General features: G+C 46.7%; 1 protein-coding gene across 1 annotated transcript in view; it reads right to left on the bottom strand.

Annotated features, from left to right (window-relative positions):
- Positions 1 to 20,441, bottom strand: part of MMS19 (MMS19 homolog, cytosolic iron-sulfur assembly component) — a gene marked incomplete in the record, with an annotated part of 95,590 nt that overhangs the window by 19,222 nt on the left and 55,927 nt on the right. Inside the window, 11 exon segments of the mRNA XM_056530857.1 lie at positions 1,545 to 1,619; positions 5,906 to 6,008; positions 6,087 to 6,186; positions 7,596 to 7,745; positions 9,369 to 9,524; positions 12,254 to 12,351; positions 13,396 to 13,477; positions 16,111 to 16,236; positions 17,711 to 17,786; positions 19,031 to 19,185; positions 19,266 to 19,404. Coding sequence (XP_056386832.1) covers positions 1,545 to 1,619; positions 5,906 to 6,008; positions 6,087 to 6,186; positions 7,596 to 7,745; positions 9,369 to 9,524; positions 12,254 to 12,351; positions 13,396 to 13,477; positions 16,111 to 16,236; positions 17,711 to 17,786; positions 19,031 to 19,185; positions 19,266 to 19,404 — 1,260 coding nt within the window.

A 20,441-nucleotide genomic window follows, 5' to 3' on the forward strand; every position in this document is an offset into this window, starting at 1 on the left:
GAGAAAGAAAGAGAGAGAAAGAGAAAAAAGAGAGAAAGAAAGAGAGATATATAGAGAGAGATATAGAGATATATATATATATATATATATATATATACACACACACACACACACACACACACACAACTACATCTGTAGCAATGCCATTATCGTCTGGAATTTAAAGTCAACTGTACAGCTGCTCCCATTCAACTTTAAAGGGCTACTCGGCTGCTAGACATGTTATCCCCTATCCTAAGGATAAGGGATAACATGTCTAATCGCGGGGGTCAGGCGACGACCCCAGTCATTCAGTGCACGGAGCAAATTGCCCCATGCTCCCTCCATTCATGTCTATGGGAGGATGCGTGACAGCTGTGTACTATCGATCCTCCTTCCATAGACATGAATGGAGGGGGTGTGGCGTGACGTCACAATCAACGGAATCCCCGCGGCCGGTGTGAGGTGCAAACTTGAACCCCGTGCAAAATTGCTTCTGCTTCTCCAGCTGTCCAAAGATTTCCAATGCTAGAGCTGGGGGGAGGGGCAGAGCAAAGACAGAGCAGGGGGAGAGAGGACGTACACGCCTCCCTCATCTCCCATCCCTCTGCTCTGCCTGTCTTCAGAGAACGCAGGTTTGCACAGGCAGAGCAGGGGGAGAGAGGACGCACATATGACTCTCTCCTTATGTCCCCTTCTCAGCCCTGCTTGCATTCTCCGAACGGAGGTTTGCACTGGCAGAGCTAAGGCAGAGAAGGGAGAGAGGACGTACATATGACTCCCTCCTCATCTCCCATTCTCAGATCCGCCTGCGTTCTCCGAATGCAGGTTTGCACGGGCTGCAAGGGGGAGCACAAACTCCAGGGGATGGGGCTGATTTCTATAAGTGGTCTGTGTATAACTATAAATGTGCTGTGTACAACGCTGCTGGGGCTGATTTGTCCTCCCCGTGTAGCCCGTGCAAACAGGGGATGAAGAGGGGAGATGAGGAGGGAGTCATATGTACGTCCTCTCTCCCCTGCTCTGCCCATGCAAACCTGCATTCTCCGAAGACAGGCAGAGCAGAGGGAATGGGAGATGAGGGAGGCCGTGTACGTCCTCTCTCCCCCTGCTCTGTCTTTCTCTGCTCCTCCCCCAGCTCTAGCTTTGGAAATCTTCGGACAGCTGAGGGGAGGAGCAGAAGAAATTTTGCACGGGGCGCAAGTTTGCACCTCACACCGGACTCTCTGTGATCAGACATGTTATCCCCTATCCTTTGGACAGAGTACCCCTTTAAGGCCCCTGCCGATTTCAGTGGGGTCGGTCAATCATGTAATGTGTATGGAGGCCTCCCAACTTTCCCCCCTTGGCAGATGTCAGGGGACAGAACAATCAGGTATATTAAATTCTAACCTTCTGATCCTTTTGCTCTTAGGGAGGTAAGATGCTGCCAGAGGAGTCTGGCAGCGGTTTTCTCCCCTCTCCCAATTCAGAATACATGCACACTTTGACAAGCAGAGGAAACATGTCTTGAGTGATCTTATGTGTAGCTTTACCTCGGATTGGCCTATTCCTGTTATACTCACACTTCTCGGCAATGAGCAAACAAAAGCCATCAGCAGTGCAACGAGGCGGCTCTGAGGGGCACTCGATCCGTCAATCTGGAATCACAATAGAATCTCCTTAAACATTTTGCATCATTATAGGTACATTTCATATACTTTCCCATGACTATTTAACCTCTTAACGACACCACAGGATATGCCCTATTTAGCATTTTCATTTTTTTTTTCTTCTCGTCTTCTAAGAGACATGACTTCTTTTTCCATCTACAGACCCATATGAGGCTGGTTTTTATGTGTGGACAATTGTACTTTTTAATGACACCTTTCATTTTACCATAAAATGTATGACGAAGCATTTGACAATAAAACAGAATAAAACCTGCTTATTTGTTATTATAATGCTTTAAAAAAAATAAAAATAAAAAGGCAATTTTTTTTTAAAACTAAATTAGTAAGTAAAAAATCTCCATATTCTGACCCCCCCTATAACTTTCTTATTTTTCCATATACGGTGCTGTACACAAAGACTCATTTTTTGAGCAGTGATCTGTAGTTTTTATCGGTATGCGTCACTTTTTGATCACTTTTAATTCAATTTTTTGTCTGGGATTTGACGTGATCAAAAATCAGCAATTTTGGACTTGGTAGTCTTGACTGATTGACTGGGCTGCCAAAAGGAAGGGACTGTCCATCGCAGGGACTCTAAACCTATGGTCCTCATAGAGAGACCAGAAAAAGTCGACTAGGAAGCCAGAGGGGCCGGAATCATCCTGGTAGGAGGTAGGAAATCAGCTTTAAGGAACACAGAGCCGGACAGAGGGCTAGTCCGGCTGGAAAACAAAAATGGAAAATGGCACAACAAAAGAAAAAGAGAGACGGAAACCACCTCTAGACCGTCTATGACGCCCCACCAGGTCCATGCCAGAACAGAGGTGCCCAACGCCGCAGACCTGTGGTAACAAGATTACAGGAAGGTCCGAAGCACATCCCACCGACAGAAGAGAAGGTGGGCTCTACACATGCCGAGGGACCTAACATACGTAGGGACACAGACAGGGATACCTCTCGATAGTAGTGAGGAACCAAGATTGCAGACACGAAAAGGAATCGCAGACATGTATGAAAGACAGGCACAGCACCCAACGGTGTGTCACAACCATGCCCCTAGCAGACCAATGTGGCACTCCTAGAAAGAGGAACAGAGTGTTGCTGCAGTTGACGTGAAAAGCCATGGAATCTGTAGGAAACGCCCACACCCCATTTCCTAATGGTGCCACACACCAGGACTGCTGTCGCAGATGCAAGAGATGAAGGAGATATGTGGGGCAGGAAACATGCAGAGACAGTCTGAATGGTATAACAGGTTCAATGAACCCACAGAGACACACTTATTGGAACTTCACATGGAAAACGAGTCACCGGGATGTAGTGACTGGAGCGGCAGGAAAGGGGGAGGTGACCTGGTGGATTAGAAACCCTGCAGACACAGTCTGGTTATATGGCATAGCGACCATGGCCACATTGAAAGTGGGTTACCAGCCTTCAGCTGTGAGAACCGCAGACCTGCAGAGAAGGACCTGGTAAAGCAGGGAACATTGCAAACCAGTATGTGGTGCATTGTATAGGGCACACGGAGCTACAAAGGTTGGCACAATCAGAACTACACCTCGGCAGTGGGATACCTGAACTTTCATCCACGGAGTGGGAAGTGTATGGTAGTTGACTCGACGCAGCAGTGGGGTACTGGAGTGCGGCCAATCTAATGGGCACCTGGTGGTGCTGGAGACCATGCAGACAAAGTCTGACTGACTGGCATCACCCCTGTGCACTTGCAGGAACCCTCATTCAGAGTTCTCCCACGCAGAAAGGTACAGGAAAACACTGCCAAGCACGCGGCAGCCCAGTGGATAGAATCCCAGTCACCTTGGAGGGGAGGTTGAGGAGCCCTGGATTGCATCCCTGTCGCCCTGAAAAGGGTCGATAAGACATGTAGGGTCACTTCTTCGGACACAGCGCCATAGCAGTGGGACTGTAACTCCTCAATGACGACCTAGAGGTGTAGGAGACCATGAAAACCACTGTCCAGCTTCCTGGCAATGTCCCCTTGTACCTATAACGACACCTTTCTGGACTCCTCACATTAGAAGAGGGAAACAGGATACCCGTTGTGGCAGAAACAGAGCAGACAACAGTCTGGCTTATCAATAGAGAACACCCACAGGCGCTGGTGCCCTATTGTCGCATATGGAGGGGCGGGGAGGCCTGGGGCCACGGATTGTATCCCCGCCATCCTGGGAGGTCAGGGGAGGCTAAGGAGCCGTGGATTGTATCCCTGTCGCCCTGCACAAAATCCATTGTACCCGCCAGGTTTACCCTTACAGACACCCCTTGTTAGCAGTGGGGAGCCGTAATTCCAGCCGTAGATGCGGCAGCCATGTGATGAGTGACTACCGGCAGAGGAAACCACGCAGACCACTGTCTGTGGTATCGGGTCCAGTCCATGTCCACGTAGGAACACGTTCTTGAAAACCTTGCACTAGAAGTGGGGGGGTCCAGCACACTAGCCACAGATTCCGAAGACCTATAACCACTGCGGTTTCCCAGCCCCCTCCCGGTAATAAAGACCACAAAGCGGATACTTGATGTCTAACACCTGGGAAAGGCCCTCAGCTAAGGTCAAGGATGTGGATGCATCTGCAAGGGCATCCCACTGGTGTCTCGCCCTGGGGAAGGGTCTGGAATGCGTCTGTGGGCACGGCAGACATGTCATGGCAGAAATATCCCTGAGCTGGCGAAGAGACCTTTGCCTCTTCAGGTGATAAAATAGGGTGGCGGAAGCAAATATTAATGCAGCCCCCAAAAATAACATTTAATATATGGTTCTAAGACCTGAAACCCATCAAAAGACTGCAACAGCTGCCTGTCGCCACAAGGGGAAGCCAAAGGGACCAGAAAGTAGGGGCTGCAATCTACTGAATGGCCACAAGAGGGGGTTAAGAACCTGGACTGAGAAACAAAAGTTTTTTTTTTATTTTTTTTTTTTGGGGTCCCTGTGCGCTGCAGAACACGCCGGACCCCCGGGAGAGAAAGGCCGAGAACTACCAACGGAGCGCCCTCAGTCACTGCCGTGCAGGGAACAGCTGATATAACGTGCACTGTGGGGAGATGCCGGAGCCGAATGGAGGGCCCTGTCGTCCAAGCGCTCGGCCTCCTGTAGCTCCAGGAACAAGGTGAGGGACAGGGGCGGGGCATGAGAGGTGCATAATGGCGCCAATGAAAGGAAGTGAAAGTGCGGGCAGCGAAAAAGGTGGCTGGCAGAGGAGCAGAGCCGGTTGTCTATATATGTACAGTACCGCCGCACAGCCCCACCTAGCCCCCACACACGATAGCCCCAATAAAAAATGTCAGGGATATCCCCTGAAGACAACCCCCAATAATCCTCAGGATTAACCACTGTCAGGCGTTGGGGGAGATGGGTTGAGGTTGCAGATGGGGCTGCCGGTAGCATAACCAGGAGACCACAAGGTTAGCCCAGCGCAGCCACGTGTAATGGCGGTTGAGGAGCTGGCGCTAGGGAAAAGGGGCCACAGGATGGAGAAACCCTAGCAGAGTAGAGAAGGAGAGAAAGAGGGGGAGAAGGAGGGGGGAGGGGAGGATGTTAGACTCGATCTCCGCGATCTCCGTGCAGCCCCCAGCATTCTGTGCCGGGCTGCTGCTCTAGTCTCAGAAACCTCTGAGTTTCCTTTGGATAGGGGATAAGATGTCTATGGCCGGAATACCACTTTAAGTCCCGGGGACTATTAAGATTGCTTTCACTGTTAAGTGCATAGCACTGATCAGTGATATCAGCGCTCGGCTTTTAAGTCTGGGCTCAGCTAGACTGTCTAAGAGCAGATGATCTTGGCAAAAAACACTCCTCCACAGGTCATGTGTAGTACTGCAGCTCAGTCCCATTAACTTTAATGAAGCCAAGCTGCAATACCAGGCACAGCCTGTGAACAGATGTGGTGCTGTTTTTGCAAGTAAGATGCAGAGTTTCTTATCCTGAAAACCCCTTTAATAATCTAGCACCAACAGTGGAACCCGCTGATGTGCATCTAAACTATGAACTATGAATGCACATCATAGTTTAGAGATTTGCTTCCTATATGTATATTTATGCCGCTAAGGAGCAACTGCATGTTGCATAAATGTAAAGATTCCAGTGAGACTAAACTTAGATTAGATCAGTGTTTCCCAACCAGGGTGCCTCCAGCTGTTGCAAAACTACAACTCCCAGCATGTCCGGACAGCCTTTGGCTGTCCGGACATGCTGGGAGTTGTAGTTTTGCAACAGCTGGAGGCACCCTGGTTGGGAAACACTGGATTAGATGATCAATTACCTGAAAAGGAAGGAACTTGGAGGTGAAGCTGTTTTCAGTAAGAATGGAAACATCCCCATCCAAAAACAGGTTTACAATCTGAGAAACACTTGAAGACAGTAACCTACGAGAGAACAGAAAATAACAGGTCAGTACATGCTAAATCACCGCGGCCATTTTGTTATAGGTTACAGGTACTCACTCAGGACTGAGGTGTGTGGTGGACGCAATTATCAATGACACCATGGCGGTAAGGACGCTGTCATCGAGGAGGACGTGAAGATCGGCTGCATTCCCATTGTCTGAGAAGGGAGACAATACATTTGTAAGTAATATGAATTATATCTAAACAGATAGTTTTCTTTAATATACACTGTTCAGCCATGACCAATATGGAGGTCTCCCTGGTGCCAATAAGAACAGGTTTTTGGCATCAAGACGTCAGCAGTGGATCCTGTAAATGGTGAGGAGCGGCCTCTATGGATCGATCTTGTTTTTCCAGCACATCCCATAGATGCCTGACCGGACTGAGAGCTGGGGGATCTCTAAATCTTTTACACATTTGGGGAAAAAAAGGAGACTTTTTTGTTCTCAGAGTAAAATCTCTTTCTTGTAGCCTTCATCGGGGGACACCTATACTGATACCTATACTGATGGGTATATGCTCTTGCCACTAGGAGGCGCTGACACTAGGAAAAAAAGTTGGCTCCTCCCTGGCAGGATATACCCGCCCACTGGAAGTGAGGTAATCAGTTTTGTCAAAAATCATCACCGATAAAGAACCAGAAAAGATCATCCGGACAAAAAAAAAAAAAAGATATGGGTGGAGGATAACATGTCTAGGGTCTGGGGGCGAAGTACCCCTTTTTTCCCCCGGTTGTCCTTCCCTGGAGTAAGGCTAGGTTTACACTTACATAGAAACTCTGTTCGCAGGTTCTGTTTAAAAAACAGGACAAAATAGATGCGGCATGTACAGTAGTTTTTTGTTTTCCAAACAGCGTGCCTCCAGCTGTTGCAAAACTACACCTCGGCTGTCCGAGCATGCTGGGAGTTGTAGTTTTGCCACAGCTGAAGGCAAACTGTTTGGAAAACAATGCATTAGGATCCTGCAAAAAGCCTGACACCAAATGGAAACCAGATGGGTGCCATTAAAGTTTCTTAGGATCCTTTGGCGTTCGTCATGAAGCAGAACATTCGGCTCCATTTACACATTGTGGGGGAGATTTAGCAAAACCTGTCCAGAGGAAAAGTTGCCTAGTAGCCCATAGCAACCAATCAGATCACTTCTTTCATTTTTAACAAGGCCTCTGCAAAATGAAAGAAGCGATCTGATTGGTTGCTATGGGCAACTCAGCAAATTTTCCTCTGGATAGTTTTGATAAATCTTCCCGCGTTCCTGCGTAAGTGTGGATGTAGCCTACCCTTGGTAAGTACTACCTTCTACATACCAGGAACATCCCACAAGACCGGCCATTCTGGAGATGTTCTGACCCAGTTGTCCAGACAATGTGACCCAAGTCCTCCAGGTCCTTACACAATTTTTTCTGCTTCCAACACAACATTAAACATTAGTCTCCATGTTTTAATCATGAAAGCACAAAAGATATTCTCAGAACTACAATTCCATTCAATGGGCGTTGCCTTTGGTGAATCCATTCCTTCACATCCCCCACGTTACATTGTACATACACCCCTTTGACTGCCGCATTACCTTGCATTGCAGCCTGTACGGTCAGGGACAGCAGACAGGGCACCACCTTCTGGTGATAGTAACAGAGACTATCTGCATTTCCTTGGCTCAGCACCGCGACATGATGAAGGCTCTTACACAAAGCGACAACGTCTTCTGCACTTGTTCCTCCTTGAACATTTGGGAAAAATTGTATATGTAAGTATAATTACAAGATATACCTATATAGCACACAGGCCCCAATGATGTAGTACAGTAAAATCTCCCTTAGTGGACACCTCCCAATAGCGGACGGTTTTTAATTCCCCGGCAGAGTCCAATAAGACTTAATTTACATTTCTGAATGGGGACACTCCCAATAGCGGACGTGGACACTCCCAATAGCGGACGTGGACACACCCAATAGGGGACAAAACACACCCAATAGGGGAGAAAACACACCCAATAGGGGACAAAACACACCCAATAGGGGACAAAACACTCCCAATAGGGGACAAAACACACCCAATAGGGGACAAAACGCTCCCAATAGAGGACAAAACGCTCCCAATAGGGGACAAAAGGCTCCCAATAGGGGACAAAACACTCCCAATAGGGGACAAAACACTCCCAATAGGGGACAAAACACACCCAATAGGGGACAAAACACACCCAATAGGGGACAAAACACACCCAATAGGGGACAAAACACACCCAATAGGGGACAAAACACACCCAATAGGGGACAAAACACACCCAATAGGGGACAAAACACTCCCAATAGGGGACAAAACACACCCAATAGGGGACAAAACACTCCCAATAGGGGACAAAACACACCCAATAGGGGACAAAACACACCCAATAGGGGACAAAACACTCCCAATAGGGGACAAAACACACCCAATAGGGGACAAAACACTCCCAATAGGGGACAAAACACTCCCAATAGGGGACAAAACACTCCCAATAGGGGACAAAACACTCCCAATAGGGGACAACCAGGCTTATGTGCCGGCCCTACCTTGTACACAGACAATACCCCAGGAAGGGGCCCAGGCCCACACTGCACCCCCTGCAGAAGCTCCAGGACAGAAGCAGAAGATTGATCTTTAAACAGTGGTCTCCTGCTTCTGTACATCCGCCGGCCACATCATTCACCCCCCCCCCCGTGCCACTTTATTCCCCCCTGTGCCAAATCAACCCCCCCCTTTATTACCCCGTGTTAAATCATTTCCTCTAGATCTCCCGTGTGATATTTAATTCCCCCTTTATTGCCCTCTGTGCAAATTCATCACCCCCTGTGCCATTTTATTCCCGCCTTATCCCCCTGTGCCACTTCATAAAGAGGGGGGTGATGAATTTACACAGAGGGTAATAAGGGGAAATGAAAAGGCACAGGGTGATCAAGGGGAAATGATGTGGCACAGGGGATGAGGGGGGGGGATGATTTGGCACAATGCACGAGGGAATAAGATGGCACAGGGTATAAAAGGTGGTATGAAATTATACGGGGGGAGATAACTGGAGATTATACGACACTGGGATATTCTCCTGTAATATCGCTTTCTATCATGTGTTATAGGTAATTACACTCTGTATTGAGTACAGGACAATATTCCCTCATTTAGAAAGATATTTGCGCTTTTGTTCCCAATAAGGGACATTTCTCAATATCAGACACTTATTTTTTATTCCCCGTGAGTGTCCACTATTGGGAGATTCTACTGTATATACATCACATAAAATAGTATACAATAAGAGAAGTGTACAGAGTGCATTCATGTGCCATATTGCAGTTATTCCTGAAATCACCTTTTTGTGTCTGTCGGACATGATCCAGTAGTATCGGCACAGTCTCTTGAACAATACTGTGATGTGTTGACACTGCAGCCAAAGCTTCGAGACAGCGCTGCCGTAAAGTGAGCTGGGGTATAGTGCTGCCCGGGTTATCTGTACCTTCCATAGGCACTATAATAAAATAAAGGATGTAAACAAATTATAAAACAGATTGCTGTTACTGAGGATTAATGTAGGAAGCAATTATAATGCATCCAAACGATTCTCTATCTGTACAACCATGTTTAAAAGAGTTCTGTAATGAAAGATATCCCCTTTGACTTATAGATTGCGGGGGGGGGGTTGGCACCGACCGCTGTGATCCCCCGCGATCTCCTGAACAGGGCCTACGCGGTCTGCTGGAATGGGGCATGCCGATCCCCACACAGAGTGGCGGACGACACACCCTACACCCTCTCCATTTATCCCATAGAGATACATGGAGGGGGCATGTCCCCCCCCGCGGCTTCCTACGGGGGTCAGAAAGGAGAGGTTCAGGAGAGGTCCCAGTGGTTGGACCTCCCATGATCTATAATTTATCCCCTCTCCTGGATAGGGGATAAGTTATTTTTCTTTGCAGAACTCCTTTAATAATCCCCATTATCGCTTATGCTACTCAACTGTGGCCACTACACATTAACAAGGCTGAGACACACACTTGTTTGTCTTCAAGGAGCACAACAGGATCTGAAAAAATATATCATTTTTTTTTTTTTATTTAAACCAGAAATGCACCACTCTTATTGCTAAATTGTGGCTTATTTTGCATCTCGGCTCATGTGTGAATTCTGCAATTTCAAACACAGCTTGATAAAAAAAGAAGTGTTGTTTCCGAGAGGAAAGAGCAAACATTTTAAAGAGTAGCTCCCACCATCTCATTATTGTTTTATTCTGTCCCTACCAATAGGAAATCTATCCCTAACCCCCTCCCTGCCTTTAAAAGATTATTATGGGACTTACATAGTCTTCATCTTCTTGTCTGCTGTGCGGTCTTGTCCCGAAAGCAGCCTTCCCCAGCAGGCGCGACCTCACTGATGCCTGCTGGTTGCCGACTTCCGCCCTTACTTCATCTATGCTGCGCTCCCGTCGGGAGCGCGTATAGTTGATCAGTGAATCACAAGGCAGGCTGCTCCAGGGTCGTCTCCTCCCTGTTTAGCAGTACATGTGCTACCCAGGGAGGAGGAGTATAGGAGTAGCCTGCATAGAAATAGACACGCTTCAAGACACAGTTTTCTTCACTACACCGGCTTGTAAACTTGCAGTGGTGCTTCAGCGCGGCACCAATAACTAGTGTGCGTGCGCTGTCTCCACTGCAGTTAACATGCCGATGTGCGGGGATGGATGGGTTGCGCGCGAATCTAAACAGCCATAGCGCGCAGCCCCGGCGTTTAATGCGCTCGCTCCCGCCTGCCTGATTGACAGGCAGGGAGAGAGCGCAGCCTAAATGAATTAGGACAGATTGCCCGGTCGGCATCGGTCCGAAATCAGGTGTGACATCATGCTAGGCTGCAGCCGGCCACTAGGAGGGAGACCCCTAGTGGCCGGTTTTCAAACGTAAATTTCACCCTAATAATAAAAAAATAATGAAAATATATTAGAGATATGTTGTAGTACATAAGTACTACAACATCTCAAAAAAAAAAGTTGGTAACAGTGCCCATTTATTCTGGACAACATTATTGGGGGAAAGAATAACAATTAATTATATATGGCTGTGGCTGGTTTAAAAATTAAAATAAAGGGATACTCACCTACCCTGATCTCCTTGCAGCCGACATTTCACTGGCTTACATCCCTGTTCATCACCCCAGCTTCACAGTTCCTGTAAAGCAATGACCATACAAGAAGTGCACCACTCGCAGAGGTGTCCTGTCTTAGTGACTGGCGGGGTGCGCAGTTCTTGTAGTGACGATGCATCGCAGGAACCAGGAAGGAGTGGTGAAGAACAGGGCCTGGAGCCAGCGGGAACATCAGCTGTGGTGGGGATAGGGGTAGGCAAGTATCACTATTTTTATTTTTTAAAGGGTTTGTCCCACCAATAAAACCTATCCCTTAATCCACTGGATAGGGAATAAATGTATCACTGCTAAGGGTCCAACTTCTGGGACACCCAGTCATCTGTAAAACAAGGGTCCTGAGTGTCTAGTTGGAATGAAGAAGCAGTCACGCGTGTGCACTGTCACTCTATTCCAGTGTTTCCCAACCAGGGTGCCTCTAGCTGTTGCAAAACTGCAACTCCCAGCATGCCCGGACAGCCTTTGGCTGTCCGGGCATGCTGGGAGTTGTAGTTTTGCAACAGCTGGAGGCACCCTGGTTGGGAAACACTTCTCTATTCATTGTTCATAGGACCAGTGGAGGTAGCCGAGTAGAGAGCTTGGCTACCTTAGGCAGTTCTATACACAATAAACATAGTGGGAATGCGCACGCATGACCACCACTTCATTCTGAAGAGAGACTTAGGGGCCACTGACTGCAGGGGGTCCTAGTGGTCAGTCTCCAGCAATCATCCAGGTTTTACATATTGTTAGCAGGACAACTTCTTCCAAGTGTATCTATCATTCAAGAAAGTGAAGGCATATTGCGGAGTTTTCCCATCAATTTCTGATTGCTGAGGGCCCTAATGGGAGCGAGGGGGGAGGGCCCTAATGGGAGCGGGGTGGGGGGGTGGGGGGTTGGGTTTAACTATCTTAGGGACCCACGATTACAGCAGAGGAAGTGTCAATGTCTTTTTTTTTTTTTTTTTTGTTATGCAGAGTCGTACTCCGAAATATAATGGTATATTTATTTTGTTGGGTGAAAAAAATCCTTTAAAATTGGTATGTGTGGCACAATAGGACCATGTCCAGATAGTGGCCCCTTACCGGTCTGTAGTCTTGAACAGATCGGAGGCACCATCCGCCTGATGAACACTGCAGGATGAACTCTGGCCAATGATCCTGAAGACTCAATTGCGGCCTGGCTGCAAGAAACAACAACGAATATTATGTAAAAAAAAAGCGTACAACCACCGCACAAACAATACCCCCATCTCAATCAGAAGGGCTCATGGATGCAGCATGGAAAAGAAACAATGATAAATAAGCCCTTACACTTTTTTTTTTTTTTATAGTTTTTGGACCTATAAGTCCTTAAAGGGGTTCTCCATTGAAAATGGTGCCAGAAAGTTAAACAGATTTGTAAATTACTTCTATTTAAAAATCTTAACCCTTCCAGTACTCTTCATCTGCTGTATGATCCACAGGACGTTGTTTTCTTTTTAAATTTCTTTCCAGTCTGACCACAGTGCTCTCTGCTGACACCTCTGTCCATGTCAGGAACTGTCCAGAGCAGGAGAGGTTTGCTATGGGGATTTGCTCCTGCTCTGGACAGTTCCTGAGACAGACAGAGGTGTCAGCAGAGAGCACTGTGGTCAGACTGGAAAGAAATGTAAAAAAGAAAAGAGCTTTCTGTGGAGCATACAGCAGCTGATAAGTACTGGAAGGGTTAAGATTTTTAAATAGAAGTAATTTACAAATCTGTTTAATGTTCTGGCACCAGTTGATTTAAAAAATAAATAAAATAAAATAAAATTCACCGGAGTTCCCCCTTTAATAAATAAAAAAGGGTCTATTCAGGCAAAAATAATAAAATTATATCTCCATGGCTTGGGGTCGTGTAATAATAATAAAAAAAGCCAAATAAAGTTTGTTTATCCTAACAAAAGATGCTAGGGAATAGTGGGTTACCACTATAAACCCCTCAAGATCAGCGTTTACCAGCCAGCGTGCCTCCAGCTGTTGCAAAACTACAACCCCCAGCATGCCCGGATAGCCTTTTGCTATCCGGGCATGCTGGGAGTTGTAGTTTTGCAACAGCTGGAGGCACGCTGGTTGGTAAACACTGCTCTAGACCTATAAAACCTCTTCCATATTTCAGAACGTGGCATAAGTAAAGGGGCCGAACAAGACACAAAAGTGCACCCCCCCCCCCCACCCCTTCATATAGCGGGTACATAAAAACATACCAGCTCTGAAAATCTGTCTCCTCTAGGATAAGTCTGGTCAAGTGGTCAACAACAAGATCGATGTCCCCAGACGACAAGAAACCTTCCAAAAAGAAACAGTGATACATCAGGAAGGAAACAGGCAGGACAAAACTATTCAACCTACTCCCCATTATTCTGACGTGTCTCTAATATTTCAAGACACTTTCACTTACCCAAGTGATTCTGAGAGAGTGACGCATGGTACTTAATGTAAGTGGTAAATTTTGGTTGATACATTGAGAATTATTTTTGCATAGCTTTTTTTTATTTTTTTTACACTCCAAAATTTGGTGGAAATTTTGGGGGAAAAATCTGCATATTTTTTACTTTAAATTCTCTATTTGTAAGAAAGATAGTCATGCCACATAAATTAGAGATGAAGTAAAATCTACAATACGTCTTCTTTATATAGGCATGATTTGATAAATGTCCATTTACTTTTTAGAACATCAGGTGGTTTATAGGTTTTGTTGCAATTGTCTAAGTTTTCAAGAAAATTTCAAAATCAGATCATGTTAGGGAACAGTTGAGTTCTGAGGTGACTTGAGGGGCCTGTATGTTAGATCCCTCCATCAATCAATCTATTTAAAAAATAGATAGGAAAGAAATATAAAAATAAACGTAGACATAAAAAGATTGGCAGCTTTTTCTGCAGGAATTTGTATACAACAGCTGTCAAATACTGTGTGGGAGAAAGAAGCAGGACTCACAGGCACAGGCTCTCTCTCTGAGTGGGTGGGGGAAGCAGGACTCACAGGCTTTCTCTGTGTGTGGGTGGGAGAAGCAGGACTCACAGGCTCTATCTATGTGTGGGTGGGGGAAGCATGACTCACAGGCTCTTTCTATGTGTGGGCGGGGGAAGCAGAACTCACCGGCTCTCTATGTGTGGGTATGGTAAGCAGGACTCACAGGCTCTATCTATGTGTGGGTGGGAGAAGCAGGACTCACAGGCTCTATCTATGTGTGGGTGGGGGAAGCAGGACTCACAGGCTCTTTCTATGTGTGGGCGGGGGAAGCAGGACTCACAGGCTCTTTCTATGTGTGGGTGGGGTTAGCAGGACTCACAGGCTCTTTCTATGTGTGGGCGGGGGAAACAGGACTCACAGGCTTTCTCTATGTGTGGGTGGGAGAAGCAGGACTCACAGGCTCTATCTATGTGTGGGCGGGGGAAGCAGAACTCACAGGCTCTATCTATGTGTGGGTATGGGAAGCAGGACTCACAGGCTCTATCTATGTGTGGGCGGGGGAAGCAGAACTCACAGGCTCTATCTATGTGTGGGTGGGGGAAGCAGGACTCACAGGCACTTTCTATGTGTGGGCGGGGGAAGCAGGACTCACAGGCTCTTTCTATGTGTGGGAGGGGGAAGCAGGACTCACAGGCTCTGTGTGGGTGGGGGAAGCAGGACTCACAGGCTCTTTCTATGTGTGGGCGGGGGAAGCAGGACTCACAGGCACTTTCTATGTGGGGGCGGGGGAAGCAGGACTCACAGGCTCTTTCTATGTGTGGGAGGGGGAAGCAGGACTCACAGGCTCTTTCTGTGTGTGGGTGGGGGAAGCAGGACTCACAGGCTCTTTCTATGTGTGGGCGGGGGAAGCAGGACTCACAGGCTTTCTCTACGAGTCAGTGGAAGAAGGAGGACTCTCAGGCTTTCTTCATGTGTGGGTGGGGGATGCAGGACTCATAGGTTTTCTCTATGAGTAGGCGGGGGGGAGCAGGACTCACATGCTCTCTCCGTGTGGGCAAAAGAAGCAGGACTCACAAGCTTTCTCTGTATGTTAGTGGATTAAAGGAGTATTCCAGGATATGAAACTTTTCCTAAGGATAGAGGATAAGTTTCAGATTGCAGGGGGTCCGACCTCTGAGGCCCCCTGAGATCTCCTGTATGGGGCCCTCAGCTCTTTGCCGAAATACATTTCTATGGTAAAGGCGGAGACTGCCGAATGCAGCGCTCCACCTCTCCCATAGAGATGTCTTGAGTGGGCGTGTCGACTGCCACATCATGCCGTTGACTGCCGGGGTCCCGTACAGGAGATCACAGGGGGGCCTAGTGGTCGGACCCCCCCGCGATCTGAAACTTATCCCCTATCCTTAGGATAGGGGATACGTTTTCTTATCCCGGAGTACTCCTTTAAGGACTCTCAGGTTTTCTCTGAGTGGGTAGAGGAAGCAGGACTCTCAGGCTCTCTCTCTCTCTGAATGGGCAAAAAAAGCAGAAATAACCACCTCTCTCTACAAGTGGGCTGGGAAAGCAGGACTCACATGGTCTCTATAAGTGATAATAAAATATCTGACATATTTACACTTGCATTAAAAGTGATTGTTCATACTGAAGGATAGCTCAGAGTGCCGCACTACTCCTAGTAAGAGCTAGTATCATTAACCTTAGCATTAAAAAACACAAACATTTTAATACTCCTGTGAAAATGTCCTTAAAGGGGTACTCCGTTCCCTTGCTTTTGGAGCTCCACTCCCCAGCGTCCGGAAGCTATTGTTCTGAACGGTGTGTGTGTTGCGCCCCCTTCCCATAGACTTTCGTTGAGGGGGCGGGCGTGACGTCACGAGGGGCGGCCCTGAACATGGAAGCCCGCACACACATCGTTCGGAACAATAACTTCCGGACGCTGGGGAGCGGAGCTCCGAAAGCAAGGGAACAGAGTACCCCTTTAATGAATATAAGGAGTCAATAAAAATACCTGGGTAAGTGCCCAACACTGTGAGACATTTTACTGCTACTTGGTGGAGCTGTGTACTGGGATCCGTTACTGCTGAAAACACCATACTGCACAAGGGATCCTTGAAATTAGAGAGGCCATTTCCATCTGCAAAGAAAAACAAGGATACGCTCTATTATACTGCTCACCTAAAACTTCTATAAACCAAACCAGTGTGGACCAGTGTGCCTCCAGCTGTTGCAAAACTACAACTCCCAGTATGCCCGGACAGCCGAAGGCTGTCCAGGCATGCTGGGAGTTGTAGTTTTGCAACAGCTGGAGGCAGACGGGTTAGGAAACACTGAACTAAACCATAGTTTTAAATAGATAATTCAGCAGGAGAACATGGATGTAAATAAACAAATAGCTAGATAGAGCTAGTCATCCAGATTCCGGGCATACTAGTGCTGAGATCTAAGCCTTTTCGGTGTTATGCAAATTGGCCTCAAGTGCCCAAGGGGAGTTATACAGCACGAAAAGAGCCCTGGCAAGTCCAGGCCATCTCCACTTTGTCTAGTGGCTGTCAGTCAAATGCTGTAGGTGGATGCAAGCGGGCCAGTGGGTGGAAATAAAGAGAACATGGTCCGGACTTACCCGAGCTCTTGCTGCGCTGGGGAATGCCCCCACGGCATTTTAGCCTCATTTGCATAGTAAAAAAAAAGGCTTATATCTTGGTAACAAAACGGACTATAGAGGTATGCCCAAAATTCTGATAACTGCTATAAACCAAACCAGTCAGTGTGCCTTCAGCTGTTGCAAACCCCATCATGTGTTTATTTACAGTGAGATTAAAGGGGTACTCCGGTGGAATTTTTTTTTTTTTATTAACTGGTGCCAGAAAGTTAAACAGATTTGTAAATTACTTTTATAAAAAAATCTTTACCCTTCCAGTACATATTAGCAGCTATATGCTACAGAGGAAACTCTGTTCTTTTTACATTTTTCTTTCAGTATTTCTTTTTTGTCTTGTCCTCAGTGCTCTCTGCTGACACCTGATGTCCGTATCAGGAACTGTCCAGAGCAGGAGAAAATCCCCATAGCAAACCTATGCTGCTCTGGACAGTTCCTGATACGGGCATCAGGTGTCAGCAGAGAGCACTTGGGACAAGACAAAAAAGTTCAAAAAGAACAGAATTTTCTCGGTAGCATACAGCTGCTAAAAAGTACTGGAAGGGTAAAGATTTTTTAATAGAAGTCATTTACAAATCTGTTTAACTTTCTGGCCCCAGTTGACTTATAAAGACCTAAAAAAAAAAAACATTTTACGCTGGAGTACCCTTTTAAAGTGACACTTTGTAGACACCTAGGGCAGCAGTTACACATTACTTTCCTGACGCACAGGTGGACAGCGGCTGAGTGATGACCAATATTATTGCCAATACAGTAAGATCATCACCCAGCTTTCCCTGACATCTGAATATTGAAGTATTTTTTTTTTTTTAGCTGGACAGTCAGTTGTCATTCTGTAGGCTGGGAATCATTGTTTAATAATCCCACTGGAGCCCTACTGGGCATCACCCAGCTTTCCACAAAAAATAAAGACAAAACTAAAAAGTACAAACAAACTATGTAGCAATGTCACCTTCGTCTTGAAGCCACTTGCTCTGCAGTTTGAGGAATCCCAGTGTCATCTCCAGTATTGTCCTTCGATGGCTGCTCTGAAAGTAGAGAACATAAAGAGGTCAGGATGAATTTGCACAAGGTCACTTCCACTTGCTGCACTACAGGTCGCCAACCTTTCCACAAACTTTACAGGATAAGCCGTTGCGTGTGTAAAGTTCCCCAAAATGTTGCTGACCTATTAAGACTCTTCCTACCTGCACGGCATCTTTGCTTATGAATGGTGCTATGGTTGGCGACTGTATGCCTAAAATGTATACATCATTTCTATATTTGGATATAGTCAATTAAATGGAAAAACCCTCTTTAACTATTATCCAAACCCTAGGGCAGTAGCCCAGGGTGCAAAACACCTCATATTATTCGCCTTATAAAATATAACTTTTATTGTGTTCAATGAATAAAAGGTAATCCCAGAAAAAACATAATTTAAAAATAATGTGCTGAGAGGGATAATTTCAGTACAAGTGGGATCTAAAGACCTCCACAATAAAAGGTTCTGCAGCAACCTACAATCCCCTCTCAAACACAGCTTTAAAAACACTATATTGCCGCCTCTACATGTTTCGCTGTCTCCACAGCGTTTTCAAGAGGCAAGACAGTGGCAACGGCCCTAGGGTTTGGATAATAGTTGAAGTTGGCCTTTTGTGCCCCTTAGCGGGTCAATTTAGTTTAGTTTAGAAAACCCTCTTTAGGCGCTGCTTCTCCCGATAGATGTACTCGAGTCAGATAGTGGATTAAAAGAGGATTTTTATTTAGACCAATGACGCGTTTTGGGTCTTAGCCCTTCAGATGAAGGGCTAAGACCCGAAACGCGTCATTGGTCTAAATAAAAATCATCTTTTAATCCACTATCTGACTCGAGTACATCCATCGGGAGAAGCAGCGCCTAAAGAGGGTTTTTCCATTTATCCAACTGTATACACTGTGGATAGCCCTGCACCGTCTTCCACTTCCCTACGGCTTCGCAACCCCCCCCCTACGGCGCATATTTATTGCACTCAAGGTGAGCACAATATTTACCACCTTTCCTAATCTAATTGATATCTTGAGATAATACACTAGGCGCCTGTGTGGTTTTCCTTTTTGTCTTTTATCCTCAATATTTTGATATAGTTATGAAAGTGCAAAGTAAATGGTTTGCCATGGTTTTAAATTGAGCTCTCCCATCTCTCGGCACCAGTACATCCATAGCGGGGAGGAGCTGTATAAAGCAGAGGCCAAGTATCTGCAGTACAATTCTATAGGACATATAGTAACATCCGAGAGAGAGACCCCATACCTGTGCATGCTGGTTATACTGATCCAGAAGCAGTGGTAGGACATTTGTGGTCACTTTGAGGCCCGCTCGGGAGGAGGCACCGGCGGCGGCCTGGAGTAGTTTGGCGCTGGGCCATACCAGCTTCATATCTGGCTCACACAGATGATGCTTGCAGTCTGGAAAGAGTACAAATGGAAGTTGAAATAGTTTGAGCGGTTCTTGCTGAACCATTCGTATCAGCAGCCAGGGTTCTTACCTTGCAAGATATTGGTTAAGAAAATGCCTAATAAATCTTCAGAGTCTGAACCTAGAACAGAGCGGGAAAGGCAGGCGGAGAGAGCATGGAGGGCGGACAGACCTTCCGTCTCAACCTTGTCGCTCGCCGTCTGAAATACCTAAGAGAAGTTCATCCGCAATCCGTTATAAAAAATACATTCATTGGCAGAAAACATTAAAAGGGCCACTCCAGACAAAATTTCATTCCATAGGGGGCCTCAGCAGGGTGGGGCTAAACAGACGCTTGTGTCTATGGAGAGATTAATCAAAACCTGTGTAAAGGAAAAGTCCTGCTTACGTGTATGTCTGCTCTTTTCTGCTTCTAGCTCTCCAGCTGTTGCAAAACTACAACTCCCAGCATGCCCGGACAGCCTTCGGCTGTCCGGGCATGCTGGGAGTTGTAGTTTTGCAACAGCTGGAGACACACGGTTTGCTCGTGGAAGTCGATGTTGTGACTAACCCGTCTCCTCGTGCCCAAAGCCATCATCTCTGCTGCCAAAGACGACCTAAGACTCCATTTGTTTTGTGTTTGCAGCTTTTAGCAGACCCATGCGTTTCCATGGTTACAGACTACACTTACTCCTACTCCTTTCCACCTCTTTGCTGCTAATATGCGATCATCGGGGGAGATTTATCAAAACCTGTCCAGAGGAAAAAGTTGCCCAGTTGCCCATAGCAACCAATTAGATTGCCTCTTTCATTTTCAGAGACCTTTTAAAAAAAAAAAAATTAAAGCAGCGATCTGACTGGTTGCTATGGGCAACCGGTCAACTTTTTCTCGGCACGGGTTTTGATAAATCTTCCCCTATGAGCGTCTCATAGAAAAAGTGACTTCGACTTTACATAAAAACCCATGTGTGAAACAGCTGGTGACACTACAATGTGCCGGGACTGAATTCGGGTACATAGCAGGGGGTCAGAGAGCCAGGCGGTGAGACGAGCAGCTGTTCGGCTTGGTTCATATTGTGATTATGCTCCGTCCCGTTCTGGGTCAGTTCGGCTCTTTTTTTGGCGCTGAATGGCCCCAAAACGTTTCAGAGAACAACAGATGGATCCCACTGACTTGAATGGGGTCCGTCGGGGATCCAGTAGTATGCCGCAGTTTAGTGGAGGAAAATTCCTGTTGTTACGAAGGAATTGCCAATGATGCTCCATA

This window comes from Hyla sarda, chromosome 7, assembly GCF_029499605.1.
Source record: "Hyla sarda isolate aHylSar1 chromosome 7, aHylSar1.hap1, whole genome shotgun sequence".
Lineage (NCBI taxonomy): Eukaryota > Metazoa > Chordata > Amphibia > Anura > Hylidae > Hyla > Hyla sarda.